The 14697-nt window shown below is 41.7% G+C and overlaps 1 protein-coding gene across 1 annotated transcript in view; it reads left to right on the top strand.

The window, feature by feature from the left end:
* The window catches only part of myt1lb (myelin transcription factor 1-like, b), a 145832-nt gene that overhangs the window by 84317 nt on the left and 46818 nt on the right, over positions 1-14697 (top strand). Inside the window, exons 5-6 of the mRNA XM_030718267.1 lie at positions 2125-2606; positions 7726-8916. Coding sequence (XP_030574127.1) covers positions 2125-2606; positions 7726-8916 — 1673 coding nt within the window. The remainder of the gene's footprint in view (positions 1-2124; positions 2607-7725; positions 8917-14697) is intronic.

Below are 14697 nucleotides of genomic sequence, written 5' to 3'. Positions count from 1 at the left end.
AATAACCTTCATCCATTAAAACATTGTACGGGGACTTATGGATGATGATTATATTAAACTGACATTAGCTGTGAGTTTGCCTCTTTCTCATGTATTGTTGTGTTGTGTTATTCCTGGTAATAGAATGCTTTTGGACAGAATTAGAGTTTGCAAAACACTGAAGTTTTCTACTTTAAGACCACATTGTTGTGGCATTTGTTATGTTCAAGCTGTGTTTTTGAAGTGGACATGTTAAGTGCACTTTTTATTTGAAAGAAGATATATATTATATTTTTTGTGTTTATTTGATTCCTATTCAAGACACTTTGATAAGAATGACTATATTGTTAATATAAGCTACAGAGTATCATTTTTTAACATTTTTGGCTGGTGGTGTGCCTCGTGATTTTTTCAATGAAAAAAATGTACCTCGGCTCAAAAAAGGTTGAAAAACACTGGTTTATATGGTGCTCTCTCAGCTATTGGACAGCATACGTGACACACAGAATAAAGTGATGGTGTCCTGCAGATCGCATCGTACCTATCGCCTGCAGGACTGCCTCATTGGTCAAATAAAGGTGGAACAGCAGGACCAGAAGACAGAGAGATAGAGGAGGGGTGAGGTGTTTATCTGCCTTTCACACCGCTTCTCTTTCCATCCCCACCCCCTCCCCCCACTCTTCCCACTCACCTATCCCCCTCTCCTGCCAGCCCGCCTGCCTTGGCAGCCTCTAACCTGCTGGGACTGGCCCTTGATTTATTTGGAGAGGGCGCTGGAACAGCGGGGCTGGGATGAGTGGCATTTTAATGTGCTTTTGAGATGTTTGGTCACAAGCACTATTGATCACTGTGCTGCAGCACGCCACCACCCCCTCCCTCACTGTCCCGCAGACCTTCTTGCTGCCCTGGGGGAGAGGTTGTCAGGCAGGGAATGAGTTTCCATGTGGGTTTAGATTAATGAAATGAGCCCCCTGGTTGCGGGGGGTGCAGGGGGTCAGACCATTAAGGAATCTCAGGGCTGGGCAAGATTGAGCCTGCCAGCTGACTGACTGATGGACGAAAAAAGAAAGAGAGCGAGGGAGAGGATATTGGACAGAAAAGCAGAGGAAAAGAGGAAACAAAAGTGGGTACCTGAAACCATCTAACCACTGCACTGAGTTTTTCCCACCACAAAAGTAGCTCACAGTGACTAACAGCTGCCATTTTCTCCCCCTCACATGCCGCCCCATGCCATTCATTCACATCAGGTCTCACTCTAACTAGTGCAGAACCCGGGGAAACATCCAGAGGTTGTAAAAGTGGGAGCCAGGGATATTTCACAGCCGAGTGAACATGCCCAAAGCGTGTTTAGCTCTCTCGCACTCCAGCCTGGACAGGGGGTTTATTTGATGGCCAAAACACTCAGCAGAACTCATCATAATTCTGACTGTGTGGGTGCTTTTGTTCCAATGTGCCAAATGTGTGCGCTCAGCCACAATATACACAAACAGTCACACACACAGGCAGCTCAGGGGGCCAGGTAGGAGTTCGGGGCTCTCTGAGGTTTGATGAATCAAATGGATTAAGCCCCTGTGATCAATAGCCGGAGCAAATACACAGATTATCAGATTATCAGATTAGGATCTGTCCCCCTGCTGCCGGGGGGGGAGCCGGAGAATACATTAAAACCTGAGGTGCCTCGGCAAGATTCAATTAATCAGGCTACAGGTTGTCTTTTTTCCCCCTTACAGTCAATTCCAGACAAGCAGATGTGTTTTGCTTCACTTCGGAACAAGGACATATCAGTTTGGAACAAAGTGCTCGCAGGGTATGCACAGTGATTTTCTTCTGCCGGAAGAACAAACGGATGGTACCTGAATATCAATGAATGTGGAAAATAAACTGAATCTTCTGCCTTTTGCTTCCGTGCAAAGATAGAGAGTCAATCTCTTTGTTTAGTAGAAGAAACTGAGTGTTTTATTGTATATCAGTTAATGAGTGCATGTCTAATTAAGGCTGTTTGGGGAAAGTTTGATATTTTTTTGACTTTTTTTTGCTCCTGTATGATATACTTTCTAAACACAGGCCCGGGCACAAATGAGAATTAGCATTTATGGGCAGGTGATGCTAACGGCTAATGGCTGCTCTCTTATCTCGTCTCTGCAGTGTGTACGGTTGCCCCCTGGCCAAGAAGAGGAAGAGTATAGACAGACAAACCCTGGAAACATCCCCCAAGAGGAGCACCTACCTTGATGACATGGACAACTCCACAATGGAGGAGTGCTATGAGACGGATGGAACAGAGGAGATGGATGACCGGGAGGAAGAGGAGGAGGAAGGAGCCATAGAGGATGAGGAAGAAGAGGGGGAAGTGGAGGAGGAAGAAGAGGAGGAGATAGAAGCTTACATGGACTACGGTGTAGAGCAAATGGAGCACGAGGATGGGGAAGTGGAGAGAGGGGATGGAGAGGGGGAAGAGGAAGAAGAAGCAGAGGATGAGGAGGTAGAGGTAGAGCAGGAGGAAGAAGAAGAAGGCGATGAAGGGAGGGTGGAGGAAGCGGAAGAGGCAGAAGAGGAGGAGGAAGCAGTAGAAGAGGTGGATTATGAAGAAGGAGAGGAGGAGGAAGGAGAGCAGAATCAAGGGCAAGGTGAGAGCACCATCTACCAAATAACATAGATGTGTTATTGTTATGATTATTAATTATTGATATAATACATTAGGCAATGTGGGCAATAATTCAGATTGTGTCGACATGATCAGTAAAGGGTTTCAAAGTCTTATACCACTTTTCTTTGAAGCAATGCTGATGCCAATCCAGAACTGATTCCACCTATTTACATTGTAAATGCTGGTGCCAGAAAAGCTGCCAACAGCACAGCACAACAACTCTCATTATTGTTCTTTAAGTGGAATCCTCCACCACCACTTTCCATGAATATGGTGTCATTGTATTTCTTACAATATAAATTACCCCAGCCTTTTCAAGATAGGATGGATGGAAAATGCTTGTGTCAAGCCTGTCAAAATGTAAGCTGGTTCAACTCAAAGAGCACCAAGTCAGCCATACTTTCTGTGGGAAAGAAAAGTATTATCTCTGATCAGCATGGTGCACACTGGAAATAGTGCCAGCACCAGGTTATATAAACTTTGTCACAGTGGAAAGAAGTCCTCTAGTTCCCCTGTGCAATGAACATGGTGCCTAATCTTGAACTGGTTCCATGCATTTCCACCCCAAAAAAGACTGGTGCCAGGGCCAAAAGCTGCCACAAATGTACAGGGCTCAAAGCCGAAACTAAGGTTACACAAGTGACCTAAAATCAGTGGCAAAGGAAGGAGTGAGCAGCAACTTCACCAATGAGTGCCACAAACAGTTTCCATAACCACCCTTTTCATCCCATGGAAATTACACCAAATGCTGCTATTAACGGTACATAACACTTGACAACATTTTTGTGTTTGTGCAGTAATGGAAAGGCTACAGTTTCACTCAGGACAACACTGTACATTAGAAAGAATGCAGGTTTAAGACCTGAATCTACATCTGTCTTTACATAGTCTATGAGCTTGACCAAGCAAGCTGAAATATTTAAATAGTTTGATATGTAAAGTTCCAAAAACAGAAATGCACAACTTTATTGAATTTTAGAGGATAAATTGTTGTTGAATCATGGTCAGCATTTTGGGATGTGCACTTACCTGCTTGTAGGGGGGTGGCTGTAGCTCAGTAGGTAGAGCAGGTTACCTACTGATCGGAAGGTCAGCGGTTCAATTCTTGGCTACTTCAGGCTACATGCCAATGTATCCTTGGGCAAGATACTTGGTCTCTGATGCAACTGTCAGAGTATGTGAATGTTAGATAATAAAAGCACTTAGCTTAATTAATCATGGAAGTGCTTGTATGAATGGGTGTGCATGGGTAAATGCAAATGTGTTGTATGAGTGCTGAGACTGAGTAGAAAAGCACTATATAAGAGCTAGTCCATTTACCATATGTAGATATGAGTAAAAATCAATCAAAACTTTATGCCACATAAATGAATGAATATATTTCCCACCTTTAAAAATGGTTCCATCTACTGTTTCTATTGTTTTTCATGCAACATTTAAAAATCTGTGGGGTCTGTTTGCAGTTTTGATGGATGTAATGAAGTCGTTTAGGGCAAATGTTATACGTGAAGCTCTAACACAGATTGAGCTGTGCATTGGAATAAGATGAAAGATCTGCATCTGCAGTCCAATCCGCACAATCTATTATTCCTACAGTGATTAGTTATTTATCTGATATGTTTTGTAAATGTTATTCATTCATTTGCACATTTTCCTTGCATATCATTTTCAGATATTATTTTACTGCAGCTGCTATGAGACCAAATTATCTGTTGGTTTATTGATTTTCTTTCTTTTCAGAGAGCTCCTTTTTTTAAAAAAAAAATAATAATATTAATTGCTTTTTCTAATTACGGATAAATGATCTAAATTGATGGAGTCGCCTTTTTTGGTTATTCCCCATTGAAATGGTTTAACCTTCACCATTAGGACAGAAGCTAAAAGGAACTAAATCATGTTGAATTACCCAAACTGTGGCCGGGATTATTTTGGAAAACTATTATTTTCTCATTTCAAAAGCTTCTAAGTTCCAGGTTCAGTTGAATTTTGCCTTTCATTCTGATAAAATATAAAAACACCACCCCTGGTTTGGGACTGGGATTTCAGAAACTCCTGCCCCATATGCTACCCCCCCCGCCTGGCATGCCCAACACCAGATCTGGCAGGTTTCTTTCCAGCAGATTCTGCTTTGCACCCCCGCATCACGATTGGACCTGACAGTGCCTTCAAGTCCAATTAAGAGTGAAGCTCAGAGAGAGGAGTGTGTTAACCCTGCTTGGCGTGCAGCTCTACCCGCCCAACGTGTTGATGTGGCATCTCAGCAGCCATGTGAAAACATCTCTACAGACTGGTGTTCATTAGAGCCCACAGCCGAGGTCTTATCCTTAACAATGAGACCGTGGACTGTTGCCACCGCCTCGTCAGCCTGTCAGCAGTGTCTCTCTGTGGCTACTGCCTGATTACCATGTATTTTTGATAAGTGCTTTGCATGCTGCCGTGTGCTGTTGTTGCCAAACCCCTCTCTATAATCATCATGATGTTTATTGGAGTGGAAGGACTTCCCTGAATTTAAATCTGCAGAAGAAGAGCGGAAACATCTTTCCATAGACATCAGCAGTACAGCAGTACTGAGTGGTCGGTGGGCAAATACTGTACAGGTGCTGTTCTGGAGTGTGCCTGTTTCCTGCTTAATCCCTTTCACTTCCCTTTTGTGTACCATGATTTCCCTTCAAACTGTTTCCTCCATGCCATCAAAAATGAAACCTCTGGTGCAGAATAAGAAGCCTTGCACTGTCAAAGTGTGTGTCCGGTCATTCGTGACTGCACCCTCTTCTCGCTCTGAAGCCTTCACCCACAAAGCATCAATACTGTGCTGCTCTCATTAGCTTGTAAAAATGTTTGTGCAGGGGAAGTCAGTGTATGTATACTCTGTGTAGAAAGCCATGAGGGTTACTAACCTGGGTTTTACATGAGTTCTAAAATCCAGAAATTCGTTATCATTTTTGCACATCCAGTTCTGTGGTCAGCATAACCACATCCTCTTTTCTCACCAAGATAAAATACATCAGATAAGGTGTTAGCTAACAAAGGATTAAACATGGGAATGTTCCATGCACCATGAAACAGTGGCGTGGTTGGTTTCCTCTCTATCCCTTCAGCATATGAAAATTCATATAGAAGATGGAAGAAGCCAGTGACCTCATCCAGCCACAATTTTAACATTACAGTTGTTGTCATCTTAGTATACTTTTAGATAAAGTAGTGATCTTTATTGGATGAGAGGGTGGAGTCTTAAGTTAAAAGCTTACAATCTGGGTGAGCACATTGCATTCATTCATAGGTTATATGGCTGCTACTTAGCACAACTAAGATCCAAATAAAACTCTAGTATTTCACTCTAAACATATTTATTTCTGCTGTAAAGTTGGACATTTTAACCTGGGAGTCTCTAGCAACTGACTCACTGCTGAAGCCTCTGGTGTACGTTAGAGGAACTGCAGCTTTATTGAGCAGGGTTATTTTCATTTTTCAGCAGAAATGGCCACATGCTCGTGAAAAAGCGGAGCTGCCTGACCTGTTGCTGATAGCCAGCAGGTGCTCAGTCTCTGCTTCACAGTACCAGGCCTTCATCAAGTTTGTCTGTTTGTGTTTGTTTGTATTTTGTCTGTTAGATCTCTTTTTGTTATAAATAAAAAACAGTCAAATTCTTATCATATATTGTTTTGATTGCAATTAAATCTTTGAACCTAGTGGTAATTAATATTTCATTACAATTGAAATGGTCTGCATCACTAATTGCATGTTTTTCCCATTATGCTCCATTGTTTTGTATTATTATTATTATTATTATTATTTGCCTTGCTCGTTTGCACCAAAAGTGATGAAATCTCTCATTAGATATCTGTCTATGTGAGCCCATGGGTTCATTTTCTCTGCAGGAATGTAAGTGGCAAATGTGACGCCAATGTGAGCGATGTGCTCTTGGCGGCTCGGGGCGGAAATGTGAAAGGAGAGATTGGAAGTGCTCCAGGAGTGAGTGCTTGAAATTACTGACAGAAGAGGTTGAGTAACCTTTCACAGTCTGTCAGAATCAATTAGGCACTGAAAGGAATTCTAAAGATGCTGCTGATTGAATGAAAAAGGAAACTTTACAGGCGAACGATGAATAGCTGCTGTTTGGGGTTCACGGTGGTGCACATGGAATGTTTTATCTCTCAGATTTTAGGCTCTCCCATGATAAATGTTCAAAATAATTCAATGATTTTCCAAAGTGTTTTGATTTTCACAGTAGTAACTGACTAAAGAATTATTGAGTGGTATCATTACCCTCAATCCTCCAAGGTCTAAGTCATCATTGGTGGCAAGCCCCAACCCCAACCTGCCAAACCTTCATTCTAATCTAACCCATGGCAATCAGAATATGTAATTTTTGTTTTTATTATATTGTTCTACCAAGTTTTGACAACCAAAGAATAAAGAAAATAATCATTGTAACTGACACATCTAAAAAGTATTCAGTTTTTCTCCACAAAAAGTCTGTTTTACCTTATTCTAAAATTTAAGCTACACTTACCACCTGTGATGGCTTAGAGGGTTAACATTCACCACATCACCATTCAGGGTAGAGTTAGACTGCATTTAGCTTCATGCTAAACAAGCATAGATTCGGAAACTAGATAATGACACCTTTCACATGAAGTGGCTTTATATTCACTTTATCCTCACAGTTCTTCTTAAAAGTTTTCCAATTGGGTATGCCTAAAAGGTAAAAAAAAAAAATTCTACATAAAGGCATAGATGAAAACCTAACCTTAACCCTTAACAGGTTACGGGTGGATGTTAAAAAGTAATCAGAAGACCTTTAACTAGGTTCTTCTAGAGAGATGTAGGGAAATAGGGTAAAAAAGACTTAGTACCTGTTTGAGTCTCGTTTAGCAGAGCATCTTTCTCTGGAATTTCCCCAAACTACTACATTTAACTTCCTGTGCTGATTCACAATTCAGAACACAAGCTACTGTTAAGACTCTCAAAGTAAATTATTAGGGGAAGCAAAGAGTTCCTTATCCAATTTAGATGGACCAAGCCCAGAAATCTGATTTAGTAGTAAAATAGAATGATGGAAATGAAATTACAAGACGTTTGTTCTTTCTTTCCAACAGAGGACGATCAGATGAGCAGCGGTGAGGGGGGTGAGGGTGAAGGCGATGGCGGTGGAGGCGGCAGCAGCAATTCCAAACCTGGCTCAACAGTGGAAAAAGATGACAACAACAATGATGAGTACGAAAACTACGACGAACTTGTGGCCAAGTCCCTCCTGAACCTTGGCAAGATCGCAGAAGATGCTGCCAACCGTGCTATGACAGAGTCTGAGATGAACAGTAACTCCTCTAACAGTGCTGAGGATGAAGATGAGGAGGAAGAAGAGGAAGAGGAGGAGGAAGACGAGGAGGATGATGAAGAGGAAGAGGAGGAGGAAGAAGAAGAGGAGGAGGAAGAGGAGGAAGAAGAAGAGGGGGAAGGGAATGAAACTCAGAGGGGTGATCTGAGTTTGGACGTTGACAGTGACGTAGTTCGAGAAACGGTGGACTCCCTCAAACTGCTGGCACAGGGTCACGGTGCAGTGCTGTCTGACAACTTAGACGGACAGGAGTTTGAGAACAGCACTGCCGAGAACGGGGATGAGACTGACTGCACGAACAATGGGGGAAATACACACAACGGTGGTCATGGACAAGTTAAAACCATCAGTAATGGACAAATAGAAAACAGTGATGAGGAGGTGTGTTTGAGCAGTCTGGAGTGCCTACGGAACCAATGCTTCGACCTCGCTCGGAAACTCAGTGAAACAAAGTCCAATGACCGAAACGGACCATCCCAGCTAAATCATTTCTCATGCGAGGATCCCAATCAACAGCCTCAGCATCATGGCTACGGGGACTTCCACAACAGCCAAGATGACAGGCGAACACTCGATAGGAACTATTCCGACATGGACAATCTCATGAAGCTCGAGGAGCAGCTGAGCCCACGGTCCAAGGCCTTCTCCAGTTGTGCACATGACGACCGGTACCATACTAACCACCGGGACTTTGATGAGGACACAGCCTCTGTGACGTCAGATCGATCAGAAGAAGTTTTTGACATGACAAAGGGGCATCTGTCCCTGTTAGAGAAGGCTATTGCACTAGAGTCCGAACGTGCCAAGGCAATGAGGGATAAAATGGCTGCCGAGGCTGCTAGAAGAGAAGGGGTGAGGTATACCCATGAAGATCACGGCCCGCGGCATGGCTACGGTGTTGAGCGTAAAGCCCGGCTTCCTGATGGTTTGAAGAAGCCTTTCTACCATAAAGGTGAGTCTGTCTTTCAAACATGGATGCACACCAATAGCAGCAATTAAGCTGGTTTGAGTGTTTAAACTTTTCTCAGTATGAGCTGCACATTGGGAAGATTTTCCACAATGTAACAGTTCATTTTACCAAAATTATGAACAAAGTATTGTTAATTCAGATTTACCAGCTTGGTACACAAAAACAAGAGACTACTGTGGCGACTACTTATCTGTGGAGTTAATAAAGATCTACAGATTACAAAAAGGAGGGGTTTGTTTTCTTGAAATGATAACATAAAATTATTAAATATATTTCTAAGTTGTGAATTGCTTGCTGAGTAACCCCTTTCTGTGCTCCCACCATTTTCCATTTAATTTCAGCCAAAGGCAGCTCATGATATAGAGCAAATGCTTTTGAAAGGACAATTAGCTTGTTGTGTCTTTTGTCTTCATGAAGTCCTTATTGGCTTTCTATCATTCCCGGTCAGTTGTGGTTTTAGTCATTCATTTCAAAGTGGCATGGGCAAGGGTAGATTGGTTGATTTCAGCTGAGTTTTGTGGAGAATTTCCTTGTTTATTTAGCAGCAACAGAAGCACAGCATGAATGTTCTGAATGATGACAAAAGGTTTTATGGTCACAAAAGTGAGTCAAAGCAACAATTTGGCTAACAGGGATGGAGATAACACTCTCCACAATGAAGACAAAGTTGCTACCTCATACATGCTTTGCCGTACAGGTCTGAAATTTCACTTAACTTAAGATGACAGGCTGAAGAAATGATATAGGGTTTCAGATTTCTGAAATAAACCTCATTCTAATTATTGTAATTCAGATGTGACTGATAATTGAAAAGGCCCAAAATGTGTTCTTTGAGTGATATTTTAGCTGACTTAGCTCAGTTGAGTTTGAGCCGATTTAAGTTAAATCTAAAGACTTAAACTAGAAGAAATTACCTTTCAGATGAAGTATTATATTTGTATTTTGGCCCTACAATTTTTTCTGTTTTCAACTAATCCATTTGGGTCTATCATACAAACAAAAAAAGGTAATAGAAATGAGTGGATTGCAGCAGGTTCCGCTTGGTCATTGGCAACCTAATCAAGGTCAGGATGGTTTGGTTTTATGCAGTTTTTTTGCCTTTTTTTATACCTGGAAAATCTTGAGACTTTATTTGAAATTTAACATTTTGTTAAATCAAAACCCAGCCTGAACGCTAACCCTGGACTGGTCCTTGGTGAATGTTTAACAAGCTCAGGTAAAATGTTTGCTTGCCAACTCTGTATTTTATCTATCCTGTGCTGGAGACCAGGCAGCCCACATGCATTCTGGGAACCTCACTGTAACCCCAGGACAAGCTTTTTCAGCCAATTTGGAAATTCGCATCTTGGTAGCAGCGGGAGCGGCAGCAGCAGCTTATGTTGTTAAAATAGGCCAGCATGGAAACATCAGAGGGTAGGCTTGTCAGGCATAAGTAATGGCAATCTGCACGGCCTGTTAGGACTGAAAATCTCATCCCTGTGATGCAGCTTGGGGTAAAGCTGCCTATTTTTAAACCTGCACAAACACTTGGGAGGAGAAACTACAAAATAGAGGCCTTCTGTCTGCCGAAAGGATTCATTCTGTAGGGAACTCTAAATTTGTCGAGGACACCTATGAGCTTACCGTTCAGATTGATACTGATAGCCCAGAAAGACAAAGATCAAGTTAATCCTACAGTACAAGCATTGCAGAACACCCTTGGTTGTAATTGTTATGCTGTGTACTACCCACAAAGTAAAGTCACATAAGAAATTGCATTGGCATTCACACAGCGGTCTGATTGCAAACTCCTTTGTTTAACTCTTAATTATTCTTCTTATCATATCCTTTACAACAACAATATACAGGCCTAACAAGGTTAAATTGCTCCCTCCCATAAGGAAGATATCAGATGAGAGCAACAAATAAGAGCATGCTAATTCACAGCAGGATGGTATCACACCTTAAATGCCACACATCTCACAGCAGGTTTATATTGCGACTTAAATGCCACACAAATGCTAATTTCAAGGGCCTTCTGTGGCCTCTGTATCTGGCTAATGTTGGAATAATGAGAGGACGCAAGACGGCTGCATCATGATAGCATCTTTCCTCAGGCAAGATAGTAGCAGACACTCGTTGACCAGGGTTCTTGTGTGTGATTTATAAAACAGAGCATGGCGAGGAAGAGGGCGGGATGGAGAGGAGAGAAGCATGAGGTTGAGATGAAAATTGAACAGTATCAGAATGACCGATAACGAACGACGGGCCTACTGACTGCACATTAATTATCCAGAGATGGTATGGTAATGGGGGCCATTTGCTATGCAAAGCGCAGACCGTCCCCAGCCACAATCAATATCCACTGCTTTCTAATATGCCTTCCACTTGGCTGCCTCCACTCCCTGCAAGAGGAGTGTGGTGGGCACGGGGATCATGTCTGTGTACACGTGCATTCATGAGTATGGAAATGGAGAATAATTTCCAACATACTGTTCAAGCATTAACAGTCAATGTAATAAAAAGCCATTAAAAAGAAGCCGTGGTGTACATGCAGGCCCTGTTCCTTATCAACATGAAATTTCCCTGGTGCCAGACAGAAGAGCCAGACATGACAGAGCAATATGTGCCATATTCATAGGCCCCCTTTAATCTGACATAGATGGACGACAGCCACCAAAAGATAACGAGGGGTTTTTGTTCTGATGAATGAGATATGAGATTTGGTTTGGTGACTCATTAGTAAATGAATGAGTAGGTGTGCCTTTATACCCCCTTTCCATTTTGTCTTTGCTCCATCATCCATCCATTTTCTACCAGTTAGCCAGAGCTCAGTTTCTTCCAGGGGAGGTATTGAAACATTCCTGAGCCAGCCTAGAGACAAAATCTCTGCATAATCTGTGTTGGGTCTGCCTCCAGATCTCCTACTGGTTGGAATGCCCAAAACACCTCAACTAGGAGATGTCCTCAAGTCAAAACTGGCTGTTTTTTGTTAAAAAAAAATATTGCATCAAAACAATACAAGAGAGGTAACTACTTGTTTAGGTCCTTTTTTTTTAAACATAAACATCCAGGGGTGGCTGTGATTCAGGAGGTAGAGCAGGTCACCTACTAATTGGAAGGTTGGTGGTTCAATTCCTGGCTGCACCGGGCTGCATGCCAAAGTATCCTTGGGCAAGATACTGAACCCCAACTTGCTCTCTGACACAAGCATTAGTGTGTGAATGTTAGACAGAATGCACTTCGCTTAGTTTCACAGGGAAGTGCTTGGATGAATGCAAAAATGTTGTATAAGCACTTTGACTGCTCAGATAGAGTAGAAAAGCGCTCTATAAGAACTAGTCCATTTACCATATCTGAATATGTGACTTGTTTAGGTGAGGGCTTGGAATTGTTTTAGACACAGTAGCAATCCAGTTCTTCCAGGTGGAATATCAGGACATTCCTTAGCCAGCCTAGAGACCCTTGGGGGAGCCTCCTGGTTGGAGAGGCATCTTCCAGGAGGGAAAGTTGGCCAAAGGTCCTGTTCAAATTTTTGTGCAAAAACAACGAAATAGGTTCAAACCATCTAAATATCAGATGATGTGAAGCAAGTCCATTTGTTTTGGTGTAGTTATATTTTTTAAACTGAATATCCAGTAACTCAGGGTTTGGGTTGAGTTTTGGCATTTTTTTCTGAAAACAGAAGTTCTAACAAAATCGCAGTTTCAATCAATCAGTCAATCTCAATCTCAAAGGCTCTTGCATGTTGGCATTATAGTTCATCTTTTGAAGGATTTTTCATTTGGGTGCCCCAAACTGGTAAAAGGTTTTCAAAAAGGAGTGGGCTCAAACTCTGCATGTAACCCTAAATGTAGATTGGCCATCAGTGAGCTACAAACCTACAGAATAAACATATAATAATCTTTTAATAATAATAATTATTACAAGTCTAAAATTAACCCTCGCCAGGCATAAATTGGAAAAAAAAACTCTTACAGCCCTGAAAGACTTAGTCCAACTGATGAAGTTTAAAAAGAGGCAAAAAAACAACCAGTTAAATGTTCGGACTTAGGACCGTTTATCTTCAGTTGTTCAGCTGATATATGTTCACTTGTAGGAACCCATTCACCGCTCTCTCTGCACCAGCAGCATTGTTTCTGAATCCTGCAGCTACACCAGACAGTTGCTCTGACTTTACCATACAGTTTGCGCTGTTCCAAGTGGATAATGTTCTGTTAACCCACCACTCGCTCTAGGTCCAACAACTTTTCTGGTGTAAACCCAACATGCATTTGATGACTCTCAGGAGACAGACAGCCGCTAGTAGTACTGCTGTTTCCCCACAATTTTCACAGTCAAACCTCTATTTTCTATGGTGAATGTAAATGGCCTGGTATGCATGTAGAGGTTTTATGCTCTTACTGAGCACTCAAAGTGCTTTTGTACAGCAAGCCGCATGGATGCATTGGAGGCAATTTGGGGTTCTGTATCTGGACTCTTCGGTGTCAGGATTGAGATGAATCAGCCGACCTTCTGATTACTGGAAGACCTTTTCTGCTTCTTGTGCCACAGCTGCCCCCAAAATTATATAACTGTGTTTAAAATATTCTTTTACAGCCCTAACTTATAGTCCTAAACCCTATCTCTAAGGCTGTGCTCAGACACCTTTCAGAGGAAGCTCATTTCAATCGTGCCCTCAATTTTATTCTTCCAGGCATTACCAGCATCTCCTAGTTATAGGTGAGGATATGAATGTAGCTGGACCAATAAATCGAAAGCTCACCTTCATGCTCAGGTCTCTCTTTAACACAACAAACAGGTAGAAATCTGTCTACTCTTCCCCCGGTCATAAACAACATCCCAACCTTCTCTTACTCTGCATCTTAGCGGTTTATTCTGGTTCATCACTGTGCTTTGGTTGGAGCTTCTGAGTTACACAGGCTTTTGAAACTTTAATCAGTGGTCTGTCTTTTTGTGCTGTGAGATAATTACCCCTCCTCAGCCTACTCGCCTAAAACATGCTCCTGATAAAGGTTTCTGTCAATCCAACGGCTCCAAATTCATCCTACAATCTGATGCAGCTCTGAAACTTGTTTTGAATTTGTTTTCACTTTCAAATATCGCATATTTACTGTAAGAAAGCTTGACTTTGTATGTGGGGGTCAGAGTATATTAAAGCTGGATGGTTGCATTTCCAGAAACAGTGCCAGTTGGCACAACTTGACATCACTCCTTTTTGGTGGTAACCATATCTGCTCTGAGTTTGGAAGAAATAGGAGATCCAGGTTTTGGAAAGGGAAAAACAATCTCCTCCGGTGTGTGTGTGTGTGTGTGTGTGTGTGTGTGTGTGTGTGTGTGTGTGTGTGTGTGTGTGTGTGTGTGTGTGTGTGTGTGTGTGTACCCTGTTGTGTGCAGTTATCTGTTGGTTATATTGAAGTAAAGTTTGATACAGTTTTAAAAGAATCTAAATACTTTTTGTTGAAGGTCAAACATGCAAATGTTTTAGTATTACTTCAGATTTTATAGCAGTAAGCAAACTTGATCAAAATATCTGCCGGCAAGATTGTTGTTGTTTCTTCATATAAATAAAAGCCTATAAATAAAACTCAGTCCACTTCAAAAGGATTCTTTCAATAACACAATGTAACACAACGTTTGTTTAACTGTAAAACAAACTTTGCTTTTGTGGATTTTAAAATTATTTTTTTGCCCCAGAATAGCAAAAAAAAAAAAAAATTAAAATTTTTAACTATTTTTGGAGACAAAAAAGCAAACATAAATTTGAGAGACAGAAAGATTTAT

This window comes from Archocentrus centrarchus, chromosome 22 (assembly GCF_007364275.1).
Source record: "Archocentrus centrarchus isolate MPI-CPG fArcCen1 chromosome 22, fArcCen1, whole genome shotgun sequence".
In the NCBI taxonomy this organism is placed as follows: domain Eukaryota; kingdom Metazoa; phylum Chordata; class Actinopteri; order Cichliformes; family Cichlidae; genus Archocentrus; species Archocentrus centrarchus.
The sequence above is the reverse complement of the archived record's forward strand: the minus strand, read 5'-3'. Positions and strand labels throughout refer to the sequence as shown.